The following is a 24637-nucleotide window of genomic DNA, read 5'->3' on the forward strand; positions in this document are numbered from 1 at the left end:
AACAAACAAAAAAAAAAACAAAAACCTGTCCATCCAAATCCTTTATAAGCAATGCTCCAGTCTCCTTCAATTCCATGGCCAGCCCACAAAATTCAGCACTTTCCACGGAAATCCTTCTTCACGGAACTACTGCAGGAGACCAGGTGGTACCCCTGCACCAATGCAGGCTTCCTTAAATTGAAACCTTAAAAGCAGCAGCAGTGGCGTACCTAGGGTATGTGGCACCCGGGGCCCATCATTTTTTGACACCCCCCCCCCCCATGTAAAAATTTTTTTTTTTTTTTTTTTTTGCAATAACCATGAAATGGAATAAATGGTCAGAATAGAAACAGGCAGTGAAAATTTTCTTTTATTGAACCTCATATATGTAACCATTATTCCCAACATAACATAACATAAATTATGTCTAAATTGTCATGACATTAGAAGTACATATGGAGTAGTTGCAGGTGATGCTTGGGACAGTTCTGATTGTGTTAGTTCGGTTTTATGTGTTTTTTGAATAGAAGGGTTTTTATTTCTTTTTGAAGGTTTTGCAGTCTGTGGTTGATATCAATTGGTTGTAGAGTTGGGGGTCGAGTGTTGCAGCTCGAATGGCTAGGAGGTTGTCGAACAGTTTTTTTCTTTTGACGTTTTTGGTACCCTCCAACCAAAAACGTCAAAAGAAAAAAACTGTTCGACAACCTCCTAGCCATTCGAGCTGCAACACTGCAACACTGATAAGTTCCCAGAAAAAAAATACATTAAAATAAGAAGTACTGAGGATGCCATCTCTCCCCAATCCCAGGTCCTAAAGTCTAAGACAGTAGCGCAAACTAATGCTGCCAGATACAGGAAAAAAAATTTTTGATTCGATTCAGCCCTATTGAATTGGTTTTTCAATTCGATTTTCCTGCCCAGTTGGGTGATTTTTTTCAAAACTCCTGGTGGGTTTTATAGCTTTTTCACCCCCTTTGGCTTCTCCTAACCACACTGGCGCTGTGGTGTAAATAAAATAAAGAAACAAAAAGGACTTTTCCTCTTTCTGTTAAATCCTAGCTCACGTTTGCAGTCCAACATCAGCTCTGGCAGGATACACATTTCAAATCTGACATGTTATAATCACAAAACAGAAAATAAAATTAATTTTTCTACCTTTTGTTGTCTGGTTATATTTCAAATCTTGTTGGTCCAAGGCTCTGGTTTTCTTCTGATAACTTGCTTGCCAGGGTCTCCTTCTTTCTGCATGCTAACCATCCATCTGCCAACTCTGTCCTCCCTTTCCATTTCCCTTCCCTTCCCAGGAAGTCTGGTATCTTTCCTTTTTTTCATCTCCCTCCACAGATCCACCTTTTCTTAAATACCCTTTCATCCGGCATCTCTCCCTCCTTCCCCACCATCCCAGAGTCCACCATCTCTCCGTTTCTTTTCCTAATTACCCTCCTATCCAGTATCTCTATCCCTCCTCCACACCATCCCTTGTGTCCAATTTCTCTCCCTTTCTGTTCCTTCCCTCCCTAAATCCCATGGTCCATCATCTCTCTCCCTCTCCTCTATTTTCAGACCCATTATTTCTTTCCCCCCCCCCCCAAAGTTTGGCATATGCATGTCTCTTTGAACACCCCCTTCCCTCCGTGTACTTCTAAATCATGGTCCCCCCCCAAAGGCCTGTCCCCCCTTAAAGGTCTGCCTGTCCCACCTTGAAGGCCTGCACCCCCCTTGAAGGCCTGTCCCTTCCCCTTGTAGGCCTGTCCCCCCCTTGAAGGCCTGCCTGCCTGTCCCCCCCTTGAAGGTCTGCACCCCCCGAAGGCCTGCACCCCCCCGAAGGCCTGTCCCCCACTTGAAGGCCTGTCCCCCCTTTAAGGCCTGCCTGCCTGCCTTTCCCCCCCTTGAAGGCCTGTCTCCCCCTTGAAGGCCTGCACCCCCCTTGAAGGCCTGCACCCCCCCTTGAAGGCCTGTCCCCCCCCCCCTTGTAGGCCTGTCCCCCCCCCTTGTAGGCCTGCCTGCCTTTCCCCCCTTGAAGGCCTGCACCCCCTTGAAGGTCTGCACCCCCCCAAAGGCCTACACCCCCCCCCCGAAGGCCTGCACCCCCCTGAAGGCCTGCCTGCCCCCCTTGAAGGCCTGCACCCCTTGAAGGTCTGCACCCCCCCCCGAAGGCCTGTCCCCCCTTGAAGGCCTGCCTCCCTGCCTGTCACCCCCTCCCCCTTGAAAGCCTGCTTGCCTGCTTGCCTGCCCGCCCGCCCCACCCTGAAGGCCTGATGCCCCGACCCACCCCGAAGGACCGCTCGCCCCCCTGGCCTCCCCGCACCACCTATGAACAGCCGCAGCAGGATCGCGAAGTCAGCGTCAGCGATCCCTGCGCTGCTTCCTGCGCCACGGTCCCGCCCCTCCTCTGACGTCAGAGGAGGGGCGGGATCGCGGCGCAGGAAGCAGCGCAGGGATGCTGACGCTGACTTCGCGATCCTGCTGCGGCTGTTCATAGGTGGTGCGGGGAGGCCAGGGGGGCGAGCGGTCCTTCGGGGGTGGCGGGGGACTGAACGGCAAGGCCGGGAACACCCCCTTAGGGCTGGTACCCGGGGCGGCCCGCCCCCCACGCCCCCCCCTAGGTACGCCACTGAGCAGCAGTGATATGACTGGGGTTGCTACTTCCTCTTCTATGCAGTCTGGGGTCAAAGTGTCTTGCTTTGAATTACTGGCTGTACGGTGTCCCCAATGAGTAAATGTGCAATGCATCCTTGGTTCTCCACACAGAAAGAGAAGTAGTTTGATGCACAGTACTGCTCTCATGTATTAGATTTAAGAAAGCCCCCACTAGTGCATGTATACAGGGCGGGAGGGGGGGGCAGAAGGATTTAGTGTGGGTACAAGTGAGATCAAGCACAGGTGTGCAAATGAAGGGGCTTTGATTGTGGAGTGAAGGAGATGTAGGGGTATGTGTGAAGATTGTGTGTGATGTGAGTGAAGGAAGGAAGGATCACGGAGAGGATTAAAGGGGATATGCAGGGGCAGTGACATATTTGGTACTGCCTCAGGTGTGACAAGTTCAAGTTTATCAATTATAATATACTGACCATCGCCAAACACCTGGCCGGTATACAATGTTAAAAAAGAAAGGTTAAAATAAATTATTATAAGGGGAGGGGGGGAAATGTGAACATTAAATGGACAAATTACAAATACGAACATGAGCTTTAGGGGGAAGGGGGAAGGGAAAGTTAATAATTACATCATTAAAAAAAAACCAAATTAAAAAGAGAGGAAGAGGATATAACATCAGGACTCAAGGATCTCCCGTACGAGGAACGGCTGGATAAGTTGCAGCTGTACTCACTTGAGGAACGCAGAGAGAGGGGTGACATGATCGAGACATTCAAGTATCTCACGGGCTGCATTGAGGTGGAAGAAGATATCTTCTTTTTCAAGGGTCCTGCGGCAACAAGGGGGCATCCGTGGAAAATCAGGGGCGAGAAACTGCACGGGGACACCAGGAAATTCTTTTTCACTGAAAGGGTGGTTGATCGCTGGAATAGTCTTCCACTAACAGCGGGACCTGGAGTGACCCGCTTCTATATACACTTTACCCCCCTTCCCAACATACCTTTCCTATCTCAATGAGACAATACACTTTGTTGGTAGTACCTGGCCGCAGCCCTGTTTATTGAATATTAAACATATTCATATAACATTTTAACATACATAAGTATATATAAATTAACAACCATAAATAACACATTAACCATAACCCATAACAATGGTATCACCATTGTGACCTGGATCCCGAGCTACCATTGGATGTAATTGGCCCCCGACCCCGCCCTCTAAGCAAGGGTCCGAGGGGTGGCATGTCCCCCACATGCCCCATTATCCAGGGTCATCCGACCCACCAGGCACAGCTCCCAGCCGGCCCACCGCTCATCCCTTGATGAGCCCATTAGCCAGTAGCTCGGGATACCGCCGTCCCACCAACCCTACACACCTCAAACAAAGGGCGGGCGGGCGGGAAAGCTGCTTTGGAGGACCGAAACTGTTCGGGTCCTCCGAGAGCCGCCTTTTAATCCCTCCCACCCACAATCCACCTCGGCTGCGACGTGGACCGCCCCCCCCTCGGGTACGCTACCTCGCCCCCTCCTCTGACTCAGCTAGTCCCACGGGCGACACCGCGGGCCACCCAGTCCCGCGTTAATGCCGCCCATCGAGACTAGCTCTTGGGGCTTTTATAACAGCGGGACCTGGAGTGACCCGCTTCTATATACACTTTACCCCCCTTCCCAACATACCTTTCCTATCTCAATGAGACAATACACTTTGTTGGTAGTACCTGGCCGCAGCCCTGTTTATTGAATATTAAACATATTCATATAACATTTTAACATACATAAGTATATATAAATTAACAACCATAAATAACACATTAACCATAACCCATAACAATGGTATCACCATTGTGACCTGGATCCCGAGCTACCATTGGATGTAATTGGCCCCCGACCCCGCCCTCTAAGCAAGGGTCCGAGGGGTGGCATGTCCCCCACATGCCCCATTATCCAGGGTCATCCGACCCACCAGGCACAGCTCCCAGCCGGCCCACCGCTCATCCCTTGATGAGCCCATTAGCCAGTAGCTCGGGATACCGCCACAGGCCTGTAACGAGTTACAGGCCCCCCCCCAAACAAAATAAGGAACAGGGCTGCGGCTAGGAAAACAACACTCGCTCACAACAGGAGGCGAAGTCGTCCAACAACAGATCACTGCCTATATCCGACAAATGCACTCCATCTCTGTAGAACAGCCCCGAACAAGACACGTCAACCCAGACTTGTAACCGGCACCACCCTCACTGCCTCCAGCGCTATAGCCGCCCGTGCAGATGCACGGGAGCGCCTCGGAGGCAACTGCCTGCCCCCCCCAGCAGCCGCACTCACCGCGAGGTGCTCGTCCTCGTCGAGGGAGTCGCCCGCCATCAATGAAATTTCTGCCGGGTCCGTGGCGGCGGCCCGAGGCCTCGCCATGCTCGAACGCCACGCGGCAGAAAGGGTAGGCCGCAAGCGCGAGCGGCTGCCTCTTCCAATCCCCCAAGAGCTCAATTGTACTCAACAGCCGCGCGCGCTCTGCAACTTCGGCTGCACAATCCGAATGAAATTTTCTTTTTCTTTTTGTTTTTTGTTCTGCTGCTGCTGCTGTCGTTCGCTGCCAAAGCTGCTTTGGAGGACCGAAACTGTTCGGGTCCTCCGAGAGCCGCCTTTTAATCCCTCCCACCCACAATCCACCTCGGCTGCGACGCGGACCGCTCCCTCCTCGGGTACGCTACCTCGCCCCCCTCCTCTGACTCAGCTAGTCCCACGGGCGACACCGCGGGCCACCCAGTCCCGCGTTAATGCCGCCCATCGAGACTAGCTCTTGGGGCTTTTATTCAGGTTATTGAGGCCAGCAGCGTGCCTGATTTTAAGGCCAAATGGGATAAACACGTGGGATCTATTCACAGAGAAAGGTAGGGGAGGGTCATTGGGGTGGGCAGACTAGATGGGCCGTGGCCCTTATCTGCCGTCTGTTTCTATGTTTCTATGTTTAATCAATTCCAGTAAATGGAGGATGGTAGACTCAGGATTCTTCAAATGAAGCAAAATATCATCTGCATAGGCCGAAACCTTATAATCCTGACCTGCATTCATTCTGAACAGCACAATTAATCTCTATATAATATTTCATATATATATATATATATATATATATATACCTCAATTCATAATATGAAACAATTAAATACCTACCCTCTATACCATAAAATTTATAAATAGAATATCATTTAAACTAAATGGCTTCTACAGCCAATAAATTATCCCTTTAAAAACTACAATAACTCAGGCAAAACAGCTCCCTGATACAAGCTTCTACACAAACAATAAATACATAAAACAATAAAAAGCCTATATCAAAATTCCCCTAAATTTGCTAAAACAGCTAAATATGACAGACCTTATCTATGGCAGACCAAGCATACTTTTAATAAATCTGCTCATTCCTATGTTGTAGAGAAGGAAGTCAGGAAATCCTTATACCTTAATTCATTTAACTTAGTTAAAAAAAAAAAATTCCATGAAAGCAGAATGCCAGCTGTATTTGAAATGAATTGCTCTCCTTTCCAACCATCATCTTTCCAGCTGATAATTTACATTTACTTAAGGGCTCCCTGAAGATATGTAAATGCTCCCTCATTTACTATTAGAATGCCCCAGCTAAAATAAGCCTTGTGCAAGTACTACATACACAAAAGAATTAACTTTCCAACTACACGTTCTCATGCAGAACTGTCTTACAAACAACAAAGAACCCGTCCCAAGTAAATATACTGTATATTCTCCAAAAATCACCCATAACCCTCCTCCAATAATCGCCCACCCCCTGCTTCACGAACTCCAAAACATTAACATTTGTTGTTTTTTCCCTTTTAAAAAAAAACAAAAACCCAAACAACCAAAATTCTCCCAACAAACCACCCACCCCTCCCCCTGGCATTTTCCTCCTCCACTTTATCCATCCTGCCCCAAGACGCCCAGATCTTCCCTCCTACCCGACTCCGAGGCCACGTGCTAGGCCGGCGCAGGGCTCCAGGACCCGCACATGGTGAAGGCTTGAGCATACGCTAATATTCAAGGTCTCACACCAGCCCAGCACCCTAGCCCCAAAACAAGGCAAGAAGAGAGATCCTATGATCAGGGGAACTGGAGGGCGGCGTGCAAGGCCATTCATTACAGGAAGCAGGATGGATGACAGAAATGGTGGTCATAACAGGGGGCAGAGTGGAGACATGATCATGACAAGGACGGCAGCTGAGAAAATAAATAATATCACCATTAATTTCTCACCCCGGACTTCAGAAGACCTGGTGTTTCTAATAAATCGCCTGGGTGAATATTAGAGAGAATACCACATTAACATCCTCTATAATAAAACCCTAAGCGCGCATGTGCACTTAACGATGCCGTGATCCCTGCCGCCGTGATGTGTGCTTCTGTGCCGCACATGCGCACTGCCTGCCTTCTCTCCTGATCTCCGATGCTGGCTGACTTCCTGCGCTGCCGGGACGCCTCTTCTCACCCCCAGACCAGCAAACGCAGCAGCCATGGGGCGTTTGCTAGGCCGGCCCACTCAGGGAGAGCAAGGAAAGGAGAAGGGGTGCTGTTGGACACGAGGGAGGTAAAAGGAAGGGAGAAGAGCTACTGCTGGACTTGGGGAGCAGGCAAGGGGTGGTGATGGACAGCCAAGGAAAGAGAGAGACAGAAAGAAAGACAGACAGCAGCCAAGGAGAGAGAGAGAAAGAAAGACAGACACACACACACACACATCTATTCTAGCACCCGTTAATGTAACGGGCTTAAAGACTAGTGTATAAATAAAACATAAATCTCCTACTTTGTTATGTCAGGATTTTGAGAAGTGGAGAGCACATAAATTAATTAATAGGAAGCAGCAATGTTTTTTGTCCACCAGTCACTATACAAAGATGATGGAAAAGTCACCAGGAAACCAACTGACCAAACACGATTTAAAACTTTACATTCTACTATAGCATACATATAAAACTGAGTGAAATCAAAGTAAGGATTTCTATTCATATGTTGAACTGGTTATGTTCTGTTTGGCACTTTAGTTTTATTTCTGAATAAAGCATGTTAAATTAAAGCCCAGTTAACGACATACAGAAGAGCAGGTCCACTAATCAAGTAGTCTGCCATAGCCACCAGGACAGAGCTGAAGGAGGCCGCATCGAGCAACTGGAAAACTACTTCACCCTTTTCCTGTTCCCCCCCCCCCAATGCTGCAAACAAGTATAGAATGAAAGCAGAATCATAATCTTTAAACGGAGAGGGGCCTTTTAGAACTCTTGCAGATCCTGTCGCAAATCAAGCCTCAGTACCCAACAGTTGCTTTTTGCATTACAATCAAAATTGCGATTGCTGAAACCGTGAATACGAAGGGAGAAGTGTATAGTGACAATTATCCCATAATATTCCTGGTACAAGGAACATTTACAAAAAGTAGTGAGAGGGCAAGTTCTGACATTTTACCTTCTGACCAATTTCTGCTAACTGCATGCTGGATGCAATTTAGCATAAGATTACTACAAACTATGTTTGTATTTTTCTGAGATGTACATATGAAAATCACTGATTTGTAACATTATACAGTATAAAGTAACTGTGCAGTTTTGTATTTGGGACAGAGAATCTGGTTTTTGGCTCTCTCTGTCTCCCAGCACTGGAAAAATAAAAAATAAAATAAAACATTCACATATTGCCAAGATGACTGATTATTGGTAAATGGGAATCTGGAGACCTTGAACTGGACTGTTTCAGTTTGCCCAGAGATACCAATTACTATTTAGTGCTTGGTAAGAAATTTATTCTTGCTCCAATATGCCTGGATCTTTCTGTCTGGTTCCTTTAATGCCTCTGAAATACACACTTGAATATAAGCCAAGCAAGTATAAGCCAAGTTAAGTTTCCCCCCCAAAAAAGAGGGGGGGAACTGTTAACTTGAGCATAAGCCGGGTATGGGCGAGATGTTAAAAGAACAGACCTGGAAACCCCCCCACCCCCCAACTAGGAAAAGTAGAATTGAGGATCCTTCAAACAGGAAAGAATGATATCCCAAATTAGCCCACAGAGAATGAAATACTGAGATCAAAACAAAAATATTCCCAGCTATGAAATAAAAACATCAAATGTGTAGGCAGAAGTACTTGCCAAGTTCAGTCAAATAAACCGCTTTCACAGTTTCCATAATGCCTTAGTGCCTATGTATTAACCAGAATAAAACAAAATAATATATAAGTGTGGGCGATGTGCCTACCATATAAGTACCACATGTAGGCACAGTCTGGGGAGAACTGCAAAGTATACACATAATAATATGCAAGTACAGTGTTTCCCTGCAAATTCGTGATTTGCGAATCGTGGACTCGGTCATTCGCGGTCTTCTCCGAGCGCCTCTTCCTGTAGTAAAGTCGGGCTACACCAATCAGGAGCTGCGTGTCAAAGCAGCTCCTGACTGGTGTAGCCTGACTTTACTACAGGAAGACACGGTCGGAGCAGACTGTTGAGTGATTTTCTTCACCCGCTGGCGCTCCAGCTGCCCTCTCCTGCCTCTCCAGCTGCCCTCTCCTGTCTTTTGACAGGAAAAAACCCCATTCGTGGTTTTTCGAAATTCGCGGGGGTTCCTGGAACATAACTCCCTTGAATTTCAGGGGAGTACTGTATTCCTATGAGCATCTGAGCAGCGTCGGAGCATTTAGCACTCCAGGCTGCGGTAAAAATCTCTACCGCAGCTTAGTAAACTAGGGAGGTTTATGAGGCCTTTTCTGCATGGATATCAGCATTTTACATGTGGAAAAATTTCTTTAAAAATACCTCCTAAGTGTCTACAGGAAAAAAATCCTTGTAAATTTGTCCTATTAGCAGGAATTAGTGCAAGCCAGAGCAGTAAAGAAAGCCTTTGCTTGATATTATGTATATTAACAAGTATGGATTAAAGACAGTCCGACAGATGTATGGCAGTTTCTTAAACTATTTATTCATGTTTTACTTTATTGATGATTTTGCGAATTAGAGCCATAATGGAGCCTCCACAGGGATAATGTAAACAGTACAAAAATTATACTGGAAACTAAAAAAAAAAAAAAAAAAGCAGGAGATGAGCACAAAGAATCTTTGATAGTGTACCAAGAGGAAAAGCTTAAGATCACATGTGGGCCTTGTCAGAGTCTGTGACATAGCAAAAGGCACAAACAAGTAAGAGATAGTTAATTCAGCATCCTAGGAAAAAAAGACATCATCAAGAAAATGCAGGTGAAGGGGCTGAAGAGAAGAATACATTACCACAATCTCCAGCACTGGAAAAATACAAAATAACTCCCACTTTTTTTTATTTATTTATTTATTTATAAGTTTTCACATTACTTAACAAGCATATCATCTTGTACAGAAAGTGTAATTAAGATAACATAGTATTGAAATTACCATCCAAAAAATAATTCAAATTATAATAGGAAATTATTTCTCTACTTAATCACACACTAGTCCTCAATTATTAGGATCCACGATTAGGAAATAGGAGTGATTGAACCTAGAGAATGACACGGTGACAAAATTCATCACCGTTCCCGTCCCCGCGGATAACCGCGGGAAACCATCTCCATGTCATTCTTTAAGGAGAGAGGGAAGAATCAGAGTATGAATGGCCACGACCACTGACCCGCAAGCTTTGCTTTGAAGAATGCTGGTGTAGAAGGACTGAGGTTGAGATAGACACTACAGAATGACAGTCTCTGGTATCCAGAGCAGATATTGTGATGTCATAATGCCTCATTCCACCAGTGCCTAAGAGCCAATCACATCAGTGATGTCACAATGGCTTCATTATCCTTGGCTCACATAAGAATCAGAGTATGAATGGCCACAACCACTGACCCTCAAGCTTTGCTTTGAAGAATGCTGGTGTAGAAGGACCGAGGTTGAAATAGACACTAGAAAATGACATGGGATTATTTCCCACGGTTGTCCGCGGGGACGGGAACGGTGATGAATTTTGTCACCGTGTCATTCTCTAATTGAACCATCTAATAATTAACAAGAAAGCTCACTATCTGATGCTGAAACAGAGCTAAAACTCCCACTTTATACAGTATAACACAGGGATTTCAAAGTCCCTCCTTGAGGGCCGCAATCCAGTCGGGTTTTCAGGATTTCCCCAAAGAATATGCATTGAAAGCAGTGCAAACAGACAAAGTGGAATTGTCCCAATCAGAATGGTGAGCACTAAAAAAAAGTGTCCTTCAACTCATCTGATGAATACAAATATCTTTATTGGTTCAATATCTTGTATATATATCCAAAGACTCAACGACCCAACATGTACATGTTTCGGCCCAACCGGCCTGCCTCAGGAGTCTTATGAGCCTTTAAAGGTTGTATGGGAAAATCACATGAGATACAAAGTAGCACACACTCTCTACAAAGCGAGTAACTCTGGAGCGTGGATAACAGATGAACGACATGTATTCATCAGATGAGTTGAAGGACACTTTTTTTAGTGCTCACCATTCTGATTGGGACAATTCCACTTTGTCTTTTTGCGTTTGAGTTTGTGGTTTTGTTTCCTCTGTTTTATTTGTTGAAAGCAGTGCATGCATATAGATCTCATGCATATTCATTGGGGAAATCCTGAAAACCCAACTGGATTGCGGACCTCAAGGAGGGACTTTGAGATCCCTGGCTATAACAGATAGAAATCCCATGGAGAGGGTCTGGTTTGTATCCAAATGGAACTCAACAACATTAGGGTTATAACATCCTTTGTCACAGACTGATTCAATGATTCAGTTCAATGGCTTAAAAAGTTGCACTGCTTGACTGTACTGCAGTGGTTCCCAACCCTGTCCTTGAGGAACACCAGGCCAATCGGGTTTTTGAGATAGCCCTAATGAATGCCTGCAACTTACATTATATGCAAATCTCTCTCATGCATGCCAGCAACTTACATTATATGCAAATCTCTCTCATGCATATTCATTAGGGCTAGCCTGAAACCCCGATTAGCCTGGTGGACCTCCAGGACAGGGTCAGGAACCACTGCTGTACTGTATTTGGTTCAGTACCTTTTCTCTTGTTTCTTTGAGATTCCAGGTGAACTACAGCAGGCCTCTATTGTGCCATGAACTTTCATCTGTAATTTTCCAAAAAATTTCTCCCATTTTCTTAGCTACCCTACCTTAGCCACTGCAGTAAGAGGGTCATTGATCAGGAAATGGATTTGGATGTCCAGCACATAGTAAGCACCCTGATCTCAGTCAGCAGGTGTCACCATTCAGCAATATCCAAGATTCCCTCTTCCATTAGTGCTTTCACAGCTAACCCAAGGAGCTAAAGCTAGGCCTGAATAGCAAAAACAAGTTTTCTGTATGACACATAAGAACATAAGAAGTTGCCTCCGCTGGGGCAGACCAGAGGTCCATCCTGCCCAGCGGTCCGCTCCCGCGGCGGCCCATCAGGCCCACTGCCTGAACAGTGGTCTCTGACTAATTTTGTAATTTACCTCTAATCCTGTCCCTATAACCTTACCTCTACTCCTATCTGTACCCCTCAATCCCTTTGTCCTCCAGGTACCTGTCCAGACCTTCTTTGAAGCCCTGTAGCGTACTTCTGCCTATCACATCCTCCGGCAGCGCGTTCCATGTATCAACCACCCTCTGAGTGAAAAAGAACTTCCTGGCGTTTGTTCTAAACCTTTCCCCTTTCAATTTCTCCGAGTGCCCCCTTGTACCTGTGGTTCCCCTTAGTTTAGAATATGCCACTGAGCCATCAGGCCAAGCCAGCAATGAAAGAGTGCCCATGACAAAATACCACAAACTGAGGACAATGCCAGTATTAACTCCTCCCCTCGGAATATTTGGACCAATCGGCAAGTAGGTGGACAATGAAACAGAGACCAGGGATACTGGGCAGTCTATGAGTTCCCCCCCAAATTTCTAAGTTAAAGTCAAATTGAAATTTCAAATTACCTTCAGGTGGTGGGGGAGGAAATTCTTCTGTATTGTCCATATTGCCTAGTAAGAACTTCCCCTCAATAATGAAAAGGACAAGCCTGCAAGAAAGAAACATAAAAAAATAACAGCTTTTAAAATTTGGCTAAATAAAACATGCTGATATGGTATTAAAATCCAGATATTCATCAGAGAAAACCTTCATATAATAAAGGCCAAAATGGGAGAAAACCTACATGATTACTCATCTTATAATGGTGAGGTTGCCGAGTCTTGCACTGTATTATACTGATCATTTCAGCTATCAGCACAAAAATCACTGCTGCACTTATCACCACAGAGGTTAAATAAAGATTTCCACAGCTGTGACACCATTTTCCTACCAAATAACACCCTTAATAACTTCACAGTACAGTGATTTTTGTTTTACCTTAAAAACAATGAGCTCATTGAGTCGCTCTACTTTTACACGTTTTCTTCTCTTTTCCATGAACCCCACCTTCCCTCCATTTCGCCCATATCTGAATTTTTGGCGAGTACGAAATCAAAAAGCACACTGATAACCTGAATTAACCTTTAATGGAATTATATCTGGCATGTGACACACACTAGAATTAATACTTAAAAGCAGATAAAATGATTATGCAGAATAAACATTTCTGGGATACATATGTAGTACCTACATGACGGGCATTTTCCAGAGTGTATAAACTGCTGCAATATCAGTCCTAGGGTAGGGTTTTTACAGAGATATTAGCATGTTCCAATAGCAGTGGCTCTCAACTAGCCCCTCAGTATGTGTTCTCCAGTTCTCTTGTAGGTACTTACTTCTGGGACTTTAAGGGGCCTTTTTACTAAAGTTCACTACAATCTGGGATTAGTGTTTTTTAATGTGGGACTTTCCTGCATGCTAAGCCATTTTTCATTTCACTTACTGTGAGCAGAAAGAACTCAATTTTTTTTTTCCATCCCTAACCTCATCATATATTCCTTCCCTCTACCCAACCTTTTCTTTTTTTTTTTTTTGTTTGTTACCTACCAATTCCTCTCTTTCCTGATGTTTCTATGGTTGTCTTACATTCATGTTTTGTCTTTCTTTTTTTTTCTACCCCATTTTCTTTTTTTATTCTTCTTTTTTTTTTTTTTTAATTCTTTTTACATTTTATTGTAAACCGCTTAGATTTACCTTGGTTTTATATTTGCGGTATATTAAATAAATTGAACTTGAAGCTTTCCTGTAACATATTTTGTAGGCTTTTTAGGATTTTTATCTGCAGGTTGTGCGCTGTTTACATTTTTGCACTGCACCTGCAACATATTAATAAAGGCGAATTTACCACCTCCTATTTAGGAGGCACTAAGGCTCCTGTATTATCTTGTTCAGCGTTTTCCAAGTCAGTCCTGGAGTACCCCCTTGTCATTTAGGTTTTCAGGATATCTACAATGAATATGAATGAAAGAGATTTGCATATAACAGACAGTATAAGCAAATCAATTTCATGTATATTCGCTGAGAATATCCTTAAAACCTAACTGCCATAGGGGTATTCCAGGACAGACTTGGGAAACACTGATCCAGTCAGCGTGCACTAATCAGAATGCACCAGCTGGATGTTTTCACACTCATTCTCTGTCCATCATATACCCCACCAAAAGATATTTTAAAAAATTAGCTAATAAAACAGTTTAGCACATGCTAAAAGGCAAAATACCACAAAGTATGTTTACATGGTTTTGCGGTAAGCCTTTGCTCGTGCACTAAATGTGCTTTAGGGCTTTATGCCTTTTAGTAAATAAAAACACCCGTAAGTGATATTCCCAGTTTGGAAGAAGTCAGATTGAAGGAATTGCTATATCACTGGCTTAATAATATTGGGATACAAAAATACAGTGGAACCAATTGAAACTTACTGTGTCTGTAATATTTTTTCCAAGTTATTTTTTGTTTATAAGAAGGAATAAGACCTCAGCACAGGTGGAGGACCGCCAAGACAATACTTATAGCAGACCCCCAGAGAAACAACTCTTATCCTTGGCCAAAAAGACTCCAAAAATCACATGTGGCAACAAGAAATTACAAGATGTAATAGTACAGCACTTATCTTAATTCTTAGTAATATTGGGATCAATATTCAGCTGTCGATGGTAAGCAGGGGAAACCTTTACTGCTTGCCCTGGGATCGGTAGCATGGAATGTTGCTACTATTTGGGTTTTTGCCGGGTATTTGTGACCTGGATTGGCCACTGTGGAAACAGGATAATGGGCTAGATGGACCACTATGTTAATTCACAGACAGTTCTCCATAGACTTAAAGTACATGAGCTTGAAAATGGTGAAAAAGGGAAGGGTACCATTTTATTACTTGTTTCTTTTCTCTTAAGAAGGTAGAGAATTTTCATTCTTGCAGCCCAGATGATCCAAAAGTCTAATTAAATATCACTATTCAGGAGAGTCCTTGTATGCTACACTATTCAAATTTAGAATGGTATGAAAGCTGAAGTGGTATTTCTTTTCAGAAGGAGAGCAATATCTCCAAGTGGATTAGTTTTGCACATACAGTACAGTATCATGAGAGTAAAGAATATCATTCCTAAGCTGTAATATATGCATTGAATCAAGGAGAGATTCTTTCTGGCGTACATAGAATGTTTTCTCTATACCTATATAAACATATACACAAGTGCTGCCCGATTCAGAAAAAAAAAATTTCAATTTGTTTCAGCCTATTGAATTGGTTTTTCAATTCGATTCAATTTTCCTGCCCAATTGGGTGTTTTTTTCAAACATCCTGGTGGGTTTATTTTATAGCTTCTTCACCCCCTTTGGCTTCTCCTAACCACACTGGCGCTGTGGTCTAAACAAAATAAAAAAAACAAAAAGGACTTTTCCTCTCTCTGTTAAATCCTAGCTCACGTTTGCAGTCTAACATCAGCTCTGGCAGGATACACATTTCAAACCTGACATATTGTAATCACAAAACAGAAAATAAAATTAGTTTTTCTACCTTTTGTTTTCTGGTCAATATTCAAATCTTGTTGGCCCCAGGCTATGGTTGTCTTCTGATAACTTGCTTGCCAGGGTCTCCTACTTTCTTCTTTCTCCGTGCTAACCATCCATCTGCCATCTCTGTCCTCCCCTTCCCTCCCCCGGAGGTCTGGCATCTTTTTTTTGTCTCCATCCAAAGATTCACCTTTTCTCAACTATCCTTTCATCCAGCATCTCTCCCTCCTTCCCCACCACCCCAGGGTCCACCATTTCTCCCTTTCACTTCCCAACTACCCTCCTATCCAGTATCTCTATCCCCCCTCCACACCATCCCTTGTATCATCTCTCCCTATCCTCTATTTTTAGACCCATTATTTCCCCCCCCAAAAAAAAGTCCGGCATATGCATGTCTCTTTGAACCCCCCTTCCCTCCCTCCCCCTGTGCACTTCTAGACCAGGGCCCCCCTCCCCTGAAGGTCTGTTCCCCCCTGAAGGCCTGTGCCACCATCCCTGAAGGCCTGTTTTCCTCCCTGAAGGTTTGTCCCCCCTTGAAGGCCTGCATCCCATCCCTGAAGGCCTGCCTGTCCCCCTTGAAGGCCTGTCCCCCCTTGAAGGCTTGTCCCTCCCCTTAAGGCCTGCATCCCACCCCTGAAGGCCTGTCCCTCCCCCTTTGAAGGCCTGCCCCCCCCCCCTTTGAAGGCCTGTCTCCCCCCCCTTGAAGTCCTGTCTCCCCCCTTGAAGGCCTGTCCCTCCCCCTGAAGGCCTACATCCCACCTCGGAAGGCCTGCCTGCCTGCCTGACCCCCCTGAAGGCCTGCCTGCCTGTTCCCCCTGAAGGCCTCTCCCACCCCCCACCCCGAAGGACTGCGTGTTCCCCCTGACCTCCCACTGGTGGCCGGCTTTCCCCCTGGCCTCCCCGCACCGTTTACCGTTGAGGAACAGCCTGCAGATAAGATCTCGATGCTAGCGATCTTTGCACTGCTTCGGAGCCATTTCCACTGTGCAATGGAAGGGCATACCTGGCTAGTTTATCCAAATGAACATGATTCTTACTTGTTTTGGAGGAATCCTGGGTGTCCCTACCTACCAATCTGGAATCTCAGAAACTTAGCATACTGAATGGTAAGATCTGTGCCAATAAACATGATCCAAACCCAAGTATGTTTACGACTCTCAGAGGATCATGAGTTCAGGGGTGTGTGGTGGAGGAGTGTTAAAGTTCTGTTTCTCATTAAGTCAAAAGGCACACTGCCAAATTAAGTACAATGTTCTATTTAAGCAAAGCTAACATAAAAATAAAATACAGTTCTCTCTCTGTATTCGCTGTGATAGGGGATTAACAGAACCGCAAATACTGAAAAAAACCGCAAATAACTTTTTTATATGTTATTTGCTGTTTTCTATTAAAAACAATTGTGACTATGGTGAAACCGCGAATAACATGGTGGGAGACCTGGCCTGTTCCTGAAGGAGAAGCAACACATGGTGAAGAAAGTGCTGGGAATCAGCGATTTTCTCTGTAAACGCTTGGAATCAGCGATTTCTATTGAAACCGCGAATACGGAGGGAGAAGTATAAGCACCTATTTTTTTTTTGACTCTAAAAGATATTCTTTTATTATTTTTCAAGTCTAATTAGACAGCATACTATTTTCAGTTAAAATGAAATTTTAATTGTAGCAAATTTTTCTTTCAGAGAATTATATCAACTAATGAGATATTTAGTCCTGATGCAAAACAAGATATCAGTCTCTTATGAATATAAAAAAGTTGAAAATAAAATGCAGATAAAATGCTCAAGGGATGGGTGATTATGTCTATGTGTGTCTGTGTTTTTGTACCTATTGTGAGAACACAAAGTTTAACAAACTGTATAGACAGCTTTAATTTTTTTCATTTTTTGACATACTGTTATGTAAAAAAAAATGACATACTGTTTGTTAAGTTCCATGCACTCACACTATGCATACAGACAGAAAGATGGAATGCCCCTCGCCCCCACTAGGCACTAGCCTTTGTGTGAAATGCACAAAAACAATGAATTTGTGCCATTGAGTTAAAAGAAAGAAAAGCAACAAGCAGCCTTGTTTCCACAATTATAGGTTACCTACACCACAGAGAATTCTTAGCCCTATTATTGAATGAAAGGTAGTGAGGTGAAGGGTCCATAGCAAGCTGAAGTTTCATATCCAGCTCAGGATGGGCAACAATGTGCCATGCATAACGTGACCATTTATTTTTTCCATCAAAAGGGGACATCTATTAAGTCAGTCCCACCCCCAATCCCGCCATAGTCCCATCCCCAATCCCACCCCCAATTTCTGCCATTTATTTTTCATGTACACATATTAATTCATAATGGTAACCATAAAATTTTTTAAAACGACAAAGCTCACTATGTGCAGAGAAAATGTTAATTATCATTTATATTTGGGGGGTTTCAAAGATGTCAAGGCAAATGACTTTAAAATATGCAATGTCACCTCAGTAACTATACAAAAATAGACAAATATAGTGTGAAATATAGACAGCAGATATAAATTCTCAAAACTCACACGTTTTGATCACTAAATTAAAAATAAAATCATTTTTCCTACCTTTGCTGTCTGGTGATTGATTTCATGAGTCTCTGGTTGCGTTTCCTTCTGACTGTGTGTCCTTTCTTTCATTTCTTTCTTTCTGCATTCAGGCCCAACAATTGTCCCTTTCTATTCCCCCCTCCTTCCTTCCTTCCTTCCTATGTCCTTAGTACCCCCAGTGCCTCCTTCCCATGTCCTTAGTGCCCCCGGTGCCTCCTTCCCATGTCCTTTGTGCCCCCAGTGCCCCCTTCCCATGTCTTTAGTACCCCCAGTGCCTCCTTCCCATGTCCTTAGTGCCCCTTCCTATGTCTTTAGTGCCCCCCAGTGCCTCCTTCCTATGTCCTTAGTGCCCCCAGTGCCTCCTACCCATGTACTTAGTGCCCCTTCCTATATCTTTATTGCCCCCAATGCCTCTTTCCCATGTCTTTAGTGCCCCCCAGTGCCTCCTTCCTATGTCCTTAGTGCCCCCAGTGCCTCCTACCCATGTACTTAGTGCCCCTTCCTATATCTTTAGTGCCCCCAATGCCTCCTTCCCATGTCCTTAGTGCCCCTTCCTATATCTTTAGTGCCCCCAATGCCTCTTTCCCATGTCCTTAGTGCCCCCAGTGCCTCCTTCCCATGTCCTTAGTGCCCCTTCCTATATCTTTAGTGCCCCCAGTGCCTCCTTCCCATGTCCTTAGTGCCCTCAGTGCCTCCTTCCAGTCTGGAAGGCATTACATTAAAGGATCTAATTGATGCATGGAAAAAACAAAACCCAAACTGGAATTACCACCCAGTACAATTTTTTGATCAATTCAGAATAACTAAATGGGTAATAGAAATAATACCCACTCATAATTGCAACAATTTCCCCAGCTCAGGAACAACTGACAGCCAGTGGCTCCATCTATATACTACAGTTATAGATTATGATATACCAACTACAAACAAGCAGGATTTCACTGGAGTATCATCTAGAACAACTGCAAGAACCAAAAAAAGCAACCAATACCAAAGAAGAATGTTCAGACCCAAAGTTAATTTTTTAGTAGTGGATGATTCCCATACTATAGTACGAGGAGGAGTTTTTAACAATTCCATCAATAGAAGATTCTGGATAGATACATACCAGCAAGATGTTGAATGGACTGGCTGGATTTTTGCAACACAACCCACTTCCTCTCCAGGAGCAGAAACAGTACAAATTAAGCAATCCTTCTATGTAACAGGAATTAATCCCCTATCATAACTTAGTAGTGTGAATCAGTATCCAAATGTTTACCATCCCGCCCCCTCTCTAGCCAAAGCCAGCCTGCTTCCCTGACTACCTCCTTCCCTCCCTGCCACACAAAAAGCCTCCCTCTTTCCTTTCCCCCAGTCCGCTGCTATCTTACCGCCCTGCTGCTGCTAATCGCCGACACAAAGTCTTCTTTCCGACGTCAATTCTGATGTCAAAGAGGACATTCTGGGATAGAATTGACGATTAAAGCAGCAACAGCAGGGAGGTAAGATAGCAGCAGACCGGGGGAAAGGAAGGAGGTAGGTTTTTGGTGTTTTTTTTTTTTGCTTGGCAGGTCGGGACAGGAAGTGATTGTCTGTCCCGTTGTCCCCAAGCACAGCTTTGGGACGCTGTCCCTGAAAACGGGACATTTCGGCGTCCCGAAGCTGTGTGTGGGGACAACGGTTCAGGGGGTCTGAAAATGGGACAGTCCCGTTCAAAACGGGACGTATGGTCACCTTAGCCATGCACCAACTTACACTCTGCTGTCTGTGCAAGAGTTTGCTGCAAAGGATCCCAGGCTAGAAACACTGATTACATAAGCAATGAATCCGAGTCAAATTAAGTGAAAACAGGGAACAGTTCTACCTAATAGCTTAGCTTACTGGGAGTTTGAGATTAGTGCCAACTGTAGCTTTAGTGAGCATTAGGAAAGCTGTCCTTTGTCTCGGAAAGTAAAACATCACATCATCTGCTCTCTCAAACCTACCACTTCAGTGTTGCAAAGGCAATAAATCATGGGATATTTTTCTAAATTAATCTTTATTCAGATTTTCCATAACAAAAATACAAATCCAGCATCCTATTTGGTAGCTTCAATACACAATATCATAAACATCCTGGTTTCTCCAAAATAATTAAAAATACATCCATTTCCCCAAACCCCCATCTCTTCTACCACCCCAATTTTAGGTACATTACCAGTGGCTTAGTAAGGTAAGATGCTACCTGGCATCTGCTCCTCCCTCCCCCCCTTGCGATGGAGGGGTCTCTTAACTGCATTCCCTCCCCCTCATAAATCTCATACAAATTCATTGTGGAAATCCTGAAAACTAGGCTGAGTTCTGACCTCAAGGATTGAATTTGAGCAACAACACACTTATCTCAGCTGGAAAAAGGAGCATAAGTGTAAGAGAACATCACAACACCTGTAGGCCAGACAGCAATACTGCATCACTAATCACAGAACTTAGCAGGTAAAGCGTGAAGACTCCTAACCCAGGGGTAGGCAATTCCAGTCCTCAAGAGCCGCAGTCAGGTCAGGTTTTCTGGATATCCATAATGAATATGTATGAGATGGATTTGCATGCACTGCCTCCTTGAGATGCAAATCTATCTCATGCATATTTATTGTGGATATCCTGAAAACCTGACCTGGCTGTGGCTCTTGAGGACCGGAATTGCCTACCCCTGTCCTAACCTAACCTCTGAACATCTCTTGACTGTTTAACCCTTTATTTGGCATGGTTGCTCAGAAGCAACGTGTGTCTTCTATGGCTCTTATGGGAGATCTGCATCTCCAAATGCCCTTTACTTGGCACCGCTGCTCTTGTTCAACATCAAGTTACGTAAAGCAGCCGTTTTCACCATCTGCCAATTAAAGGTTCAAGCAAAGTAAAATTCACAAATTGTTTCAGGATTGTTTTCGCTACATGTACTCACTGCTTAAGTTAGTCTAATAAAAAAGGTATTTTTTTCCTTTATATTTTTGTTTTATTTCTATATATTACCTATACTTTGGAAGAAAGGAGGAACAGGGGCAATATGACGGAAATATAAATACCTATGTGGCATAAAGGCACATGAGCAGAGTCTCTTTCAATTGAAAGGAAGCTCTGGAATGAGGGGGGAGGGGGCACAGGATGAAAGTGATAGGGCACAGACTAAGAAGTAACCTCAGAAAACACTTTTCATGGAAAGAATAGTGAATGAGTGGAATTGCCTTCCAGTGGAGCTGGAATTCAAGAAAGCTTGTGATAAGTACGTTGGATCGTTAAAGGAGAGAAAGGGATAGTAGGTGTCATGGATAGGCAAACTAGATAGGCGAAAAGGGCGAACAGAATAATAGGAATGATAAAGAAGGGGATCACGAACAGATCGGAGAAGGTTATCATAACACTGTACCCTCACCTGGAGTACTGCGTCCAGCACTGGTCACCGTACATGAAGGACACGATACTACTCAAAAGGGTCCAGAGAAGAGCGACTAAGATGGTTAAGGGGTTGGAGGAGTTGCTGTACAGCAAAAGATTAGAGAAACTGGGCCTCTTCTCCCTTGAGCAGAGGAGATTGAGAGGGGACATGATCGAAACATTCAAGGTACTGAAGGGAATAGACTTAGTAGATAAGGACAAGTTGTTCACCCTCTCCAAGGTAGGGAGAACGAGAGGACACTCTAAAATTGAAAGGGGATAGATTCCGTACGAACATAAGGAAGTTCTTTTTCACCCAGAGAGTGGTAGAAAACTGGAACGCTCTTCAGGAGTCTGTCATAAGGGAAAACACCCTCTAGGGATTCAAGACAAAGTTAGACAAGTTCCTACTGAACCGGAACGTATGCAGGTAGGGCTAGTCTCAGTTAGGGTGCTGGTCTTTGACCAGAGGGCCACCGCGTGAGCAGACTGCTGGGCACGATGGACCACTGGTCTGACCCAGCAGCCTTCATTTTTCTCGGTTTCTATTTTGGCAATGAACCAAAGATTACTGCCACAACATGCACTATTTTTTCCTGGCAAAATACACTTTTTATGCAGCAGTAATTTGCATACCCATTGGTTACTGCATTTCAGCAGTAATGTTTTGCAGAAAGCTCACATTAAAAGTTGTATGGTCAGCAGCTTTGTATCCTTCTTTCTGCGTTGCTCCCACCGCCACCCCATTCCCCCAGTGCTATCTACAAATAGCAAATTTAATTCTAGGGAGAGGATGAATTATCATATGGAAAAGACTGGACATTCTCAAGGGCGAAATCATATAAACAGCAGCGAAAAGTTCATTGTCATTAGCCATGCAAATATACTTTCCATGAAAAAAAGCCAAAATCGGTTCTTTTGCCATACAGTTATTGATAGATTAGTAAGGTCATGGCATAAACTGGTAGCAAACGCTTAATGCCGAATGTACACAATGCTCTGTTTGGCTTAATTCTTCCTTCTCCCTAACACTGTTTCACGATTGAAATAATTCCTCTTTCACATTCCGTAAACCAGGCAGTGCTAGGTGATGGTGTTAATGGATTTGGAAAGCCAGAGGCTACAGGGCTCTCTCATCAAAAGCAAAAGAACAAAGTAACAAAGACACTGGCTTTTTTTCTTGTTGGAGCTGAGTGCTTTCATGGCCACAACAACAGATGTTCACAAGATGATTAATTTTTGCCCCCTCTGCCTCCACACTGGGCTATAGACTACTAATATGCAGAACAATGAAGCAATGGTACTATGCAGTTTGATCCCCACAGCCTCAATGGATTCACTGCAGCAGAGGATATTGAAAACCACCCTAAATCATCCCTATGAAGATTAAAAACATCTGGCTTCCACAGAGAGGGCCACAATGTTCATATCTTTTGTCTTCGAACGAGATATGAATGCAATTATGCGTTTGTATTTCCGAAATCCTCAACAAATGTTTCAAGTTTATTTAAATTTGATAATTTGCTTATTACAATCTAAGCGAGTAACATTAAAAGAAAAAAATATAAAACTTACAACATTAAAATATATATTGTACTACATTAAAAGGGGGTATTCGACAGACTGTCATTACGGACTGACTAAGATATGTTGGGAAAGAACAAAAGGGGATAAAAAGTTACAAAGTGTTGTTTCCCGGAGGGAAGAGAAAGAGTATCAGGAGGGGGGGGAAAAACATTTGAATTAGGGTTTGATAAATAAAAAGAACTGTTTTTGGATGTTAAAAGTAAAAGAATAGTAAATAAAAGAGGTATTTTAGAGATTAAAATGGGTTTTAAAAAGAAAAGTTTTTAGATTGGTTTTAAATAAATTAAGGTCTTTAATTTCTCTAATATATAAGGGAAGAGTATTCCAGGTGAGGGGGGCCATGACGTCTGGTCCCTATAATTTTTAGAGAAGGGACCATTAGCAGCCCTTGTGTATCAGACCGCAGGGAACGATTCGAAGTATATGGAACTAGAAGCCGATCTATGAATTGTGGTTCATTGGTAATTAATGTTTTAAATACTAATAGTGCTATTTTATATGTTACTAGCTGATGCCCCGACGTTGCACGGGTATTTAATTATAGCAATAACACTGTAAATGGATTCAAATAAAGATACTTTATAGTGGTGAATGAAATTATTTTTTTACAGCTTTATAAAAAGTACAATATTCAAATTATAATGTGAAATATTTGACAAAATGAATACAATACAACTAACACAAAACTTGATTATAAACAACATTTTTAGTTTCACCTCCAGGAGCAAGAACATATAAATTCTTGGGTGAAGAGACCCCCAGAACATATCACCCCAGTTAGTGAGGGACCTGCATACCAAGTTTCGTTCAAATCGGTCAAGCCGTTTTAGATTTACTGTGAGAATGGCAGCTGTTTACATTTTTTCCATTGACATGAATGGGTGAAATCTGATGTTCTGTTTGTAGCTCCGCCCACGTGTGCAGGTGGGCCGCGAGACCCCCAGGACATATCACCCCAGGTAGTTGGAATTACTGTGAGAATGGCAGCTTTTTACATTTTTTCCATTGACATGAATGGGTGAAATCTGATTTTCTGTTTGTAGCTCCGCCCACGTGTGCAGGTGGGCCGCGAGACCCCCAGAACATATCACCCCAGGTAGTGAGGGATCTGCATACCAAGTTTCGTTCAAATCGGTCAAGCCGTTTTTGAATTACTGTGAGAATGGCAGCGTTTTACTTTTTTTCCATTGACATGAATGGGTGAAATCTGATGTTCTGTTTGTAGCTCCGCCCACGTATGCAGGTGGGCCGCGAGACCCCCAGAACATATCACCCCAGGTAGTTGGAATTACTGTGAGAATGGCAGCTCTTTACATTTTTTCCATTGACATGAATGGGTGAAATCTGATTTTCTGTTTGTAGCTCCGCCCACGTGTGCAGATGGGCCGCGAGACCCCCAGAACATATCACCCCAGGTAGTGAGGGATCTGCATACCAAGTTTCGGTCAAATCGGTCAAGCAGTTTTTGAATTACTGTGAGAATGGCAGCTCTTTACATTTTTTCCATTGACATGAATGGGTGAAATCTGATTTTCTGTTTGTAGCTCCGCCCACGTGTGCAGGTGGGCCGCGAGACCCCC

At 43.8% G+C, this 24637-nt stretch overlaps 1 protein-coding gene across 5 annotated transcripts in view; it reads right to left on the reverse strand.

Annotated features, from left to right (window-relative positions):
* Positions 1-24637, reverse strand: part of ARHGEF10 (Rho guanine nucleotide exchange factor 10) — a 345472-nt gene that overhangs the window by 279552 nt on the left and 41283 nt on the right. For all 5 annotated transcript variants that reach the window (XM_033938128.1, XM_033938130.1, XM_033938132.1 and 2 more), the window contains one exon: positions 12536-12618. In XM_033938128.1, coding sequence (XP_033794019.1) covers positions 12536-12575 — 40 coding nt within the window. In that variant the 5' untranslated portion in view covers positions 12576-12618. The remainder of the gene's footprint in view (positions 1-12535; positions 12619-24637) is intronic.

This window comes from Geotrypetes seraphini, chromosome 3 (assembly GCF_902459505.1).
Source record: "Geotrypetes seraphini chromosome 3, aGeoSer1.1, whole genome shotgun sequence".
NCBI lineage: Eukaryota > Metazoa > Chordata > Amphibia > Gymnophiona > Dermophiidae > Geotrypetes > Geotrypetes seraphini.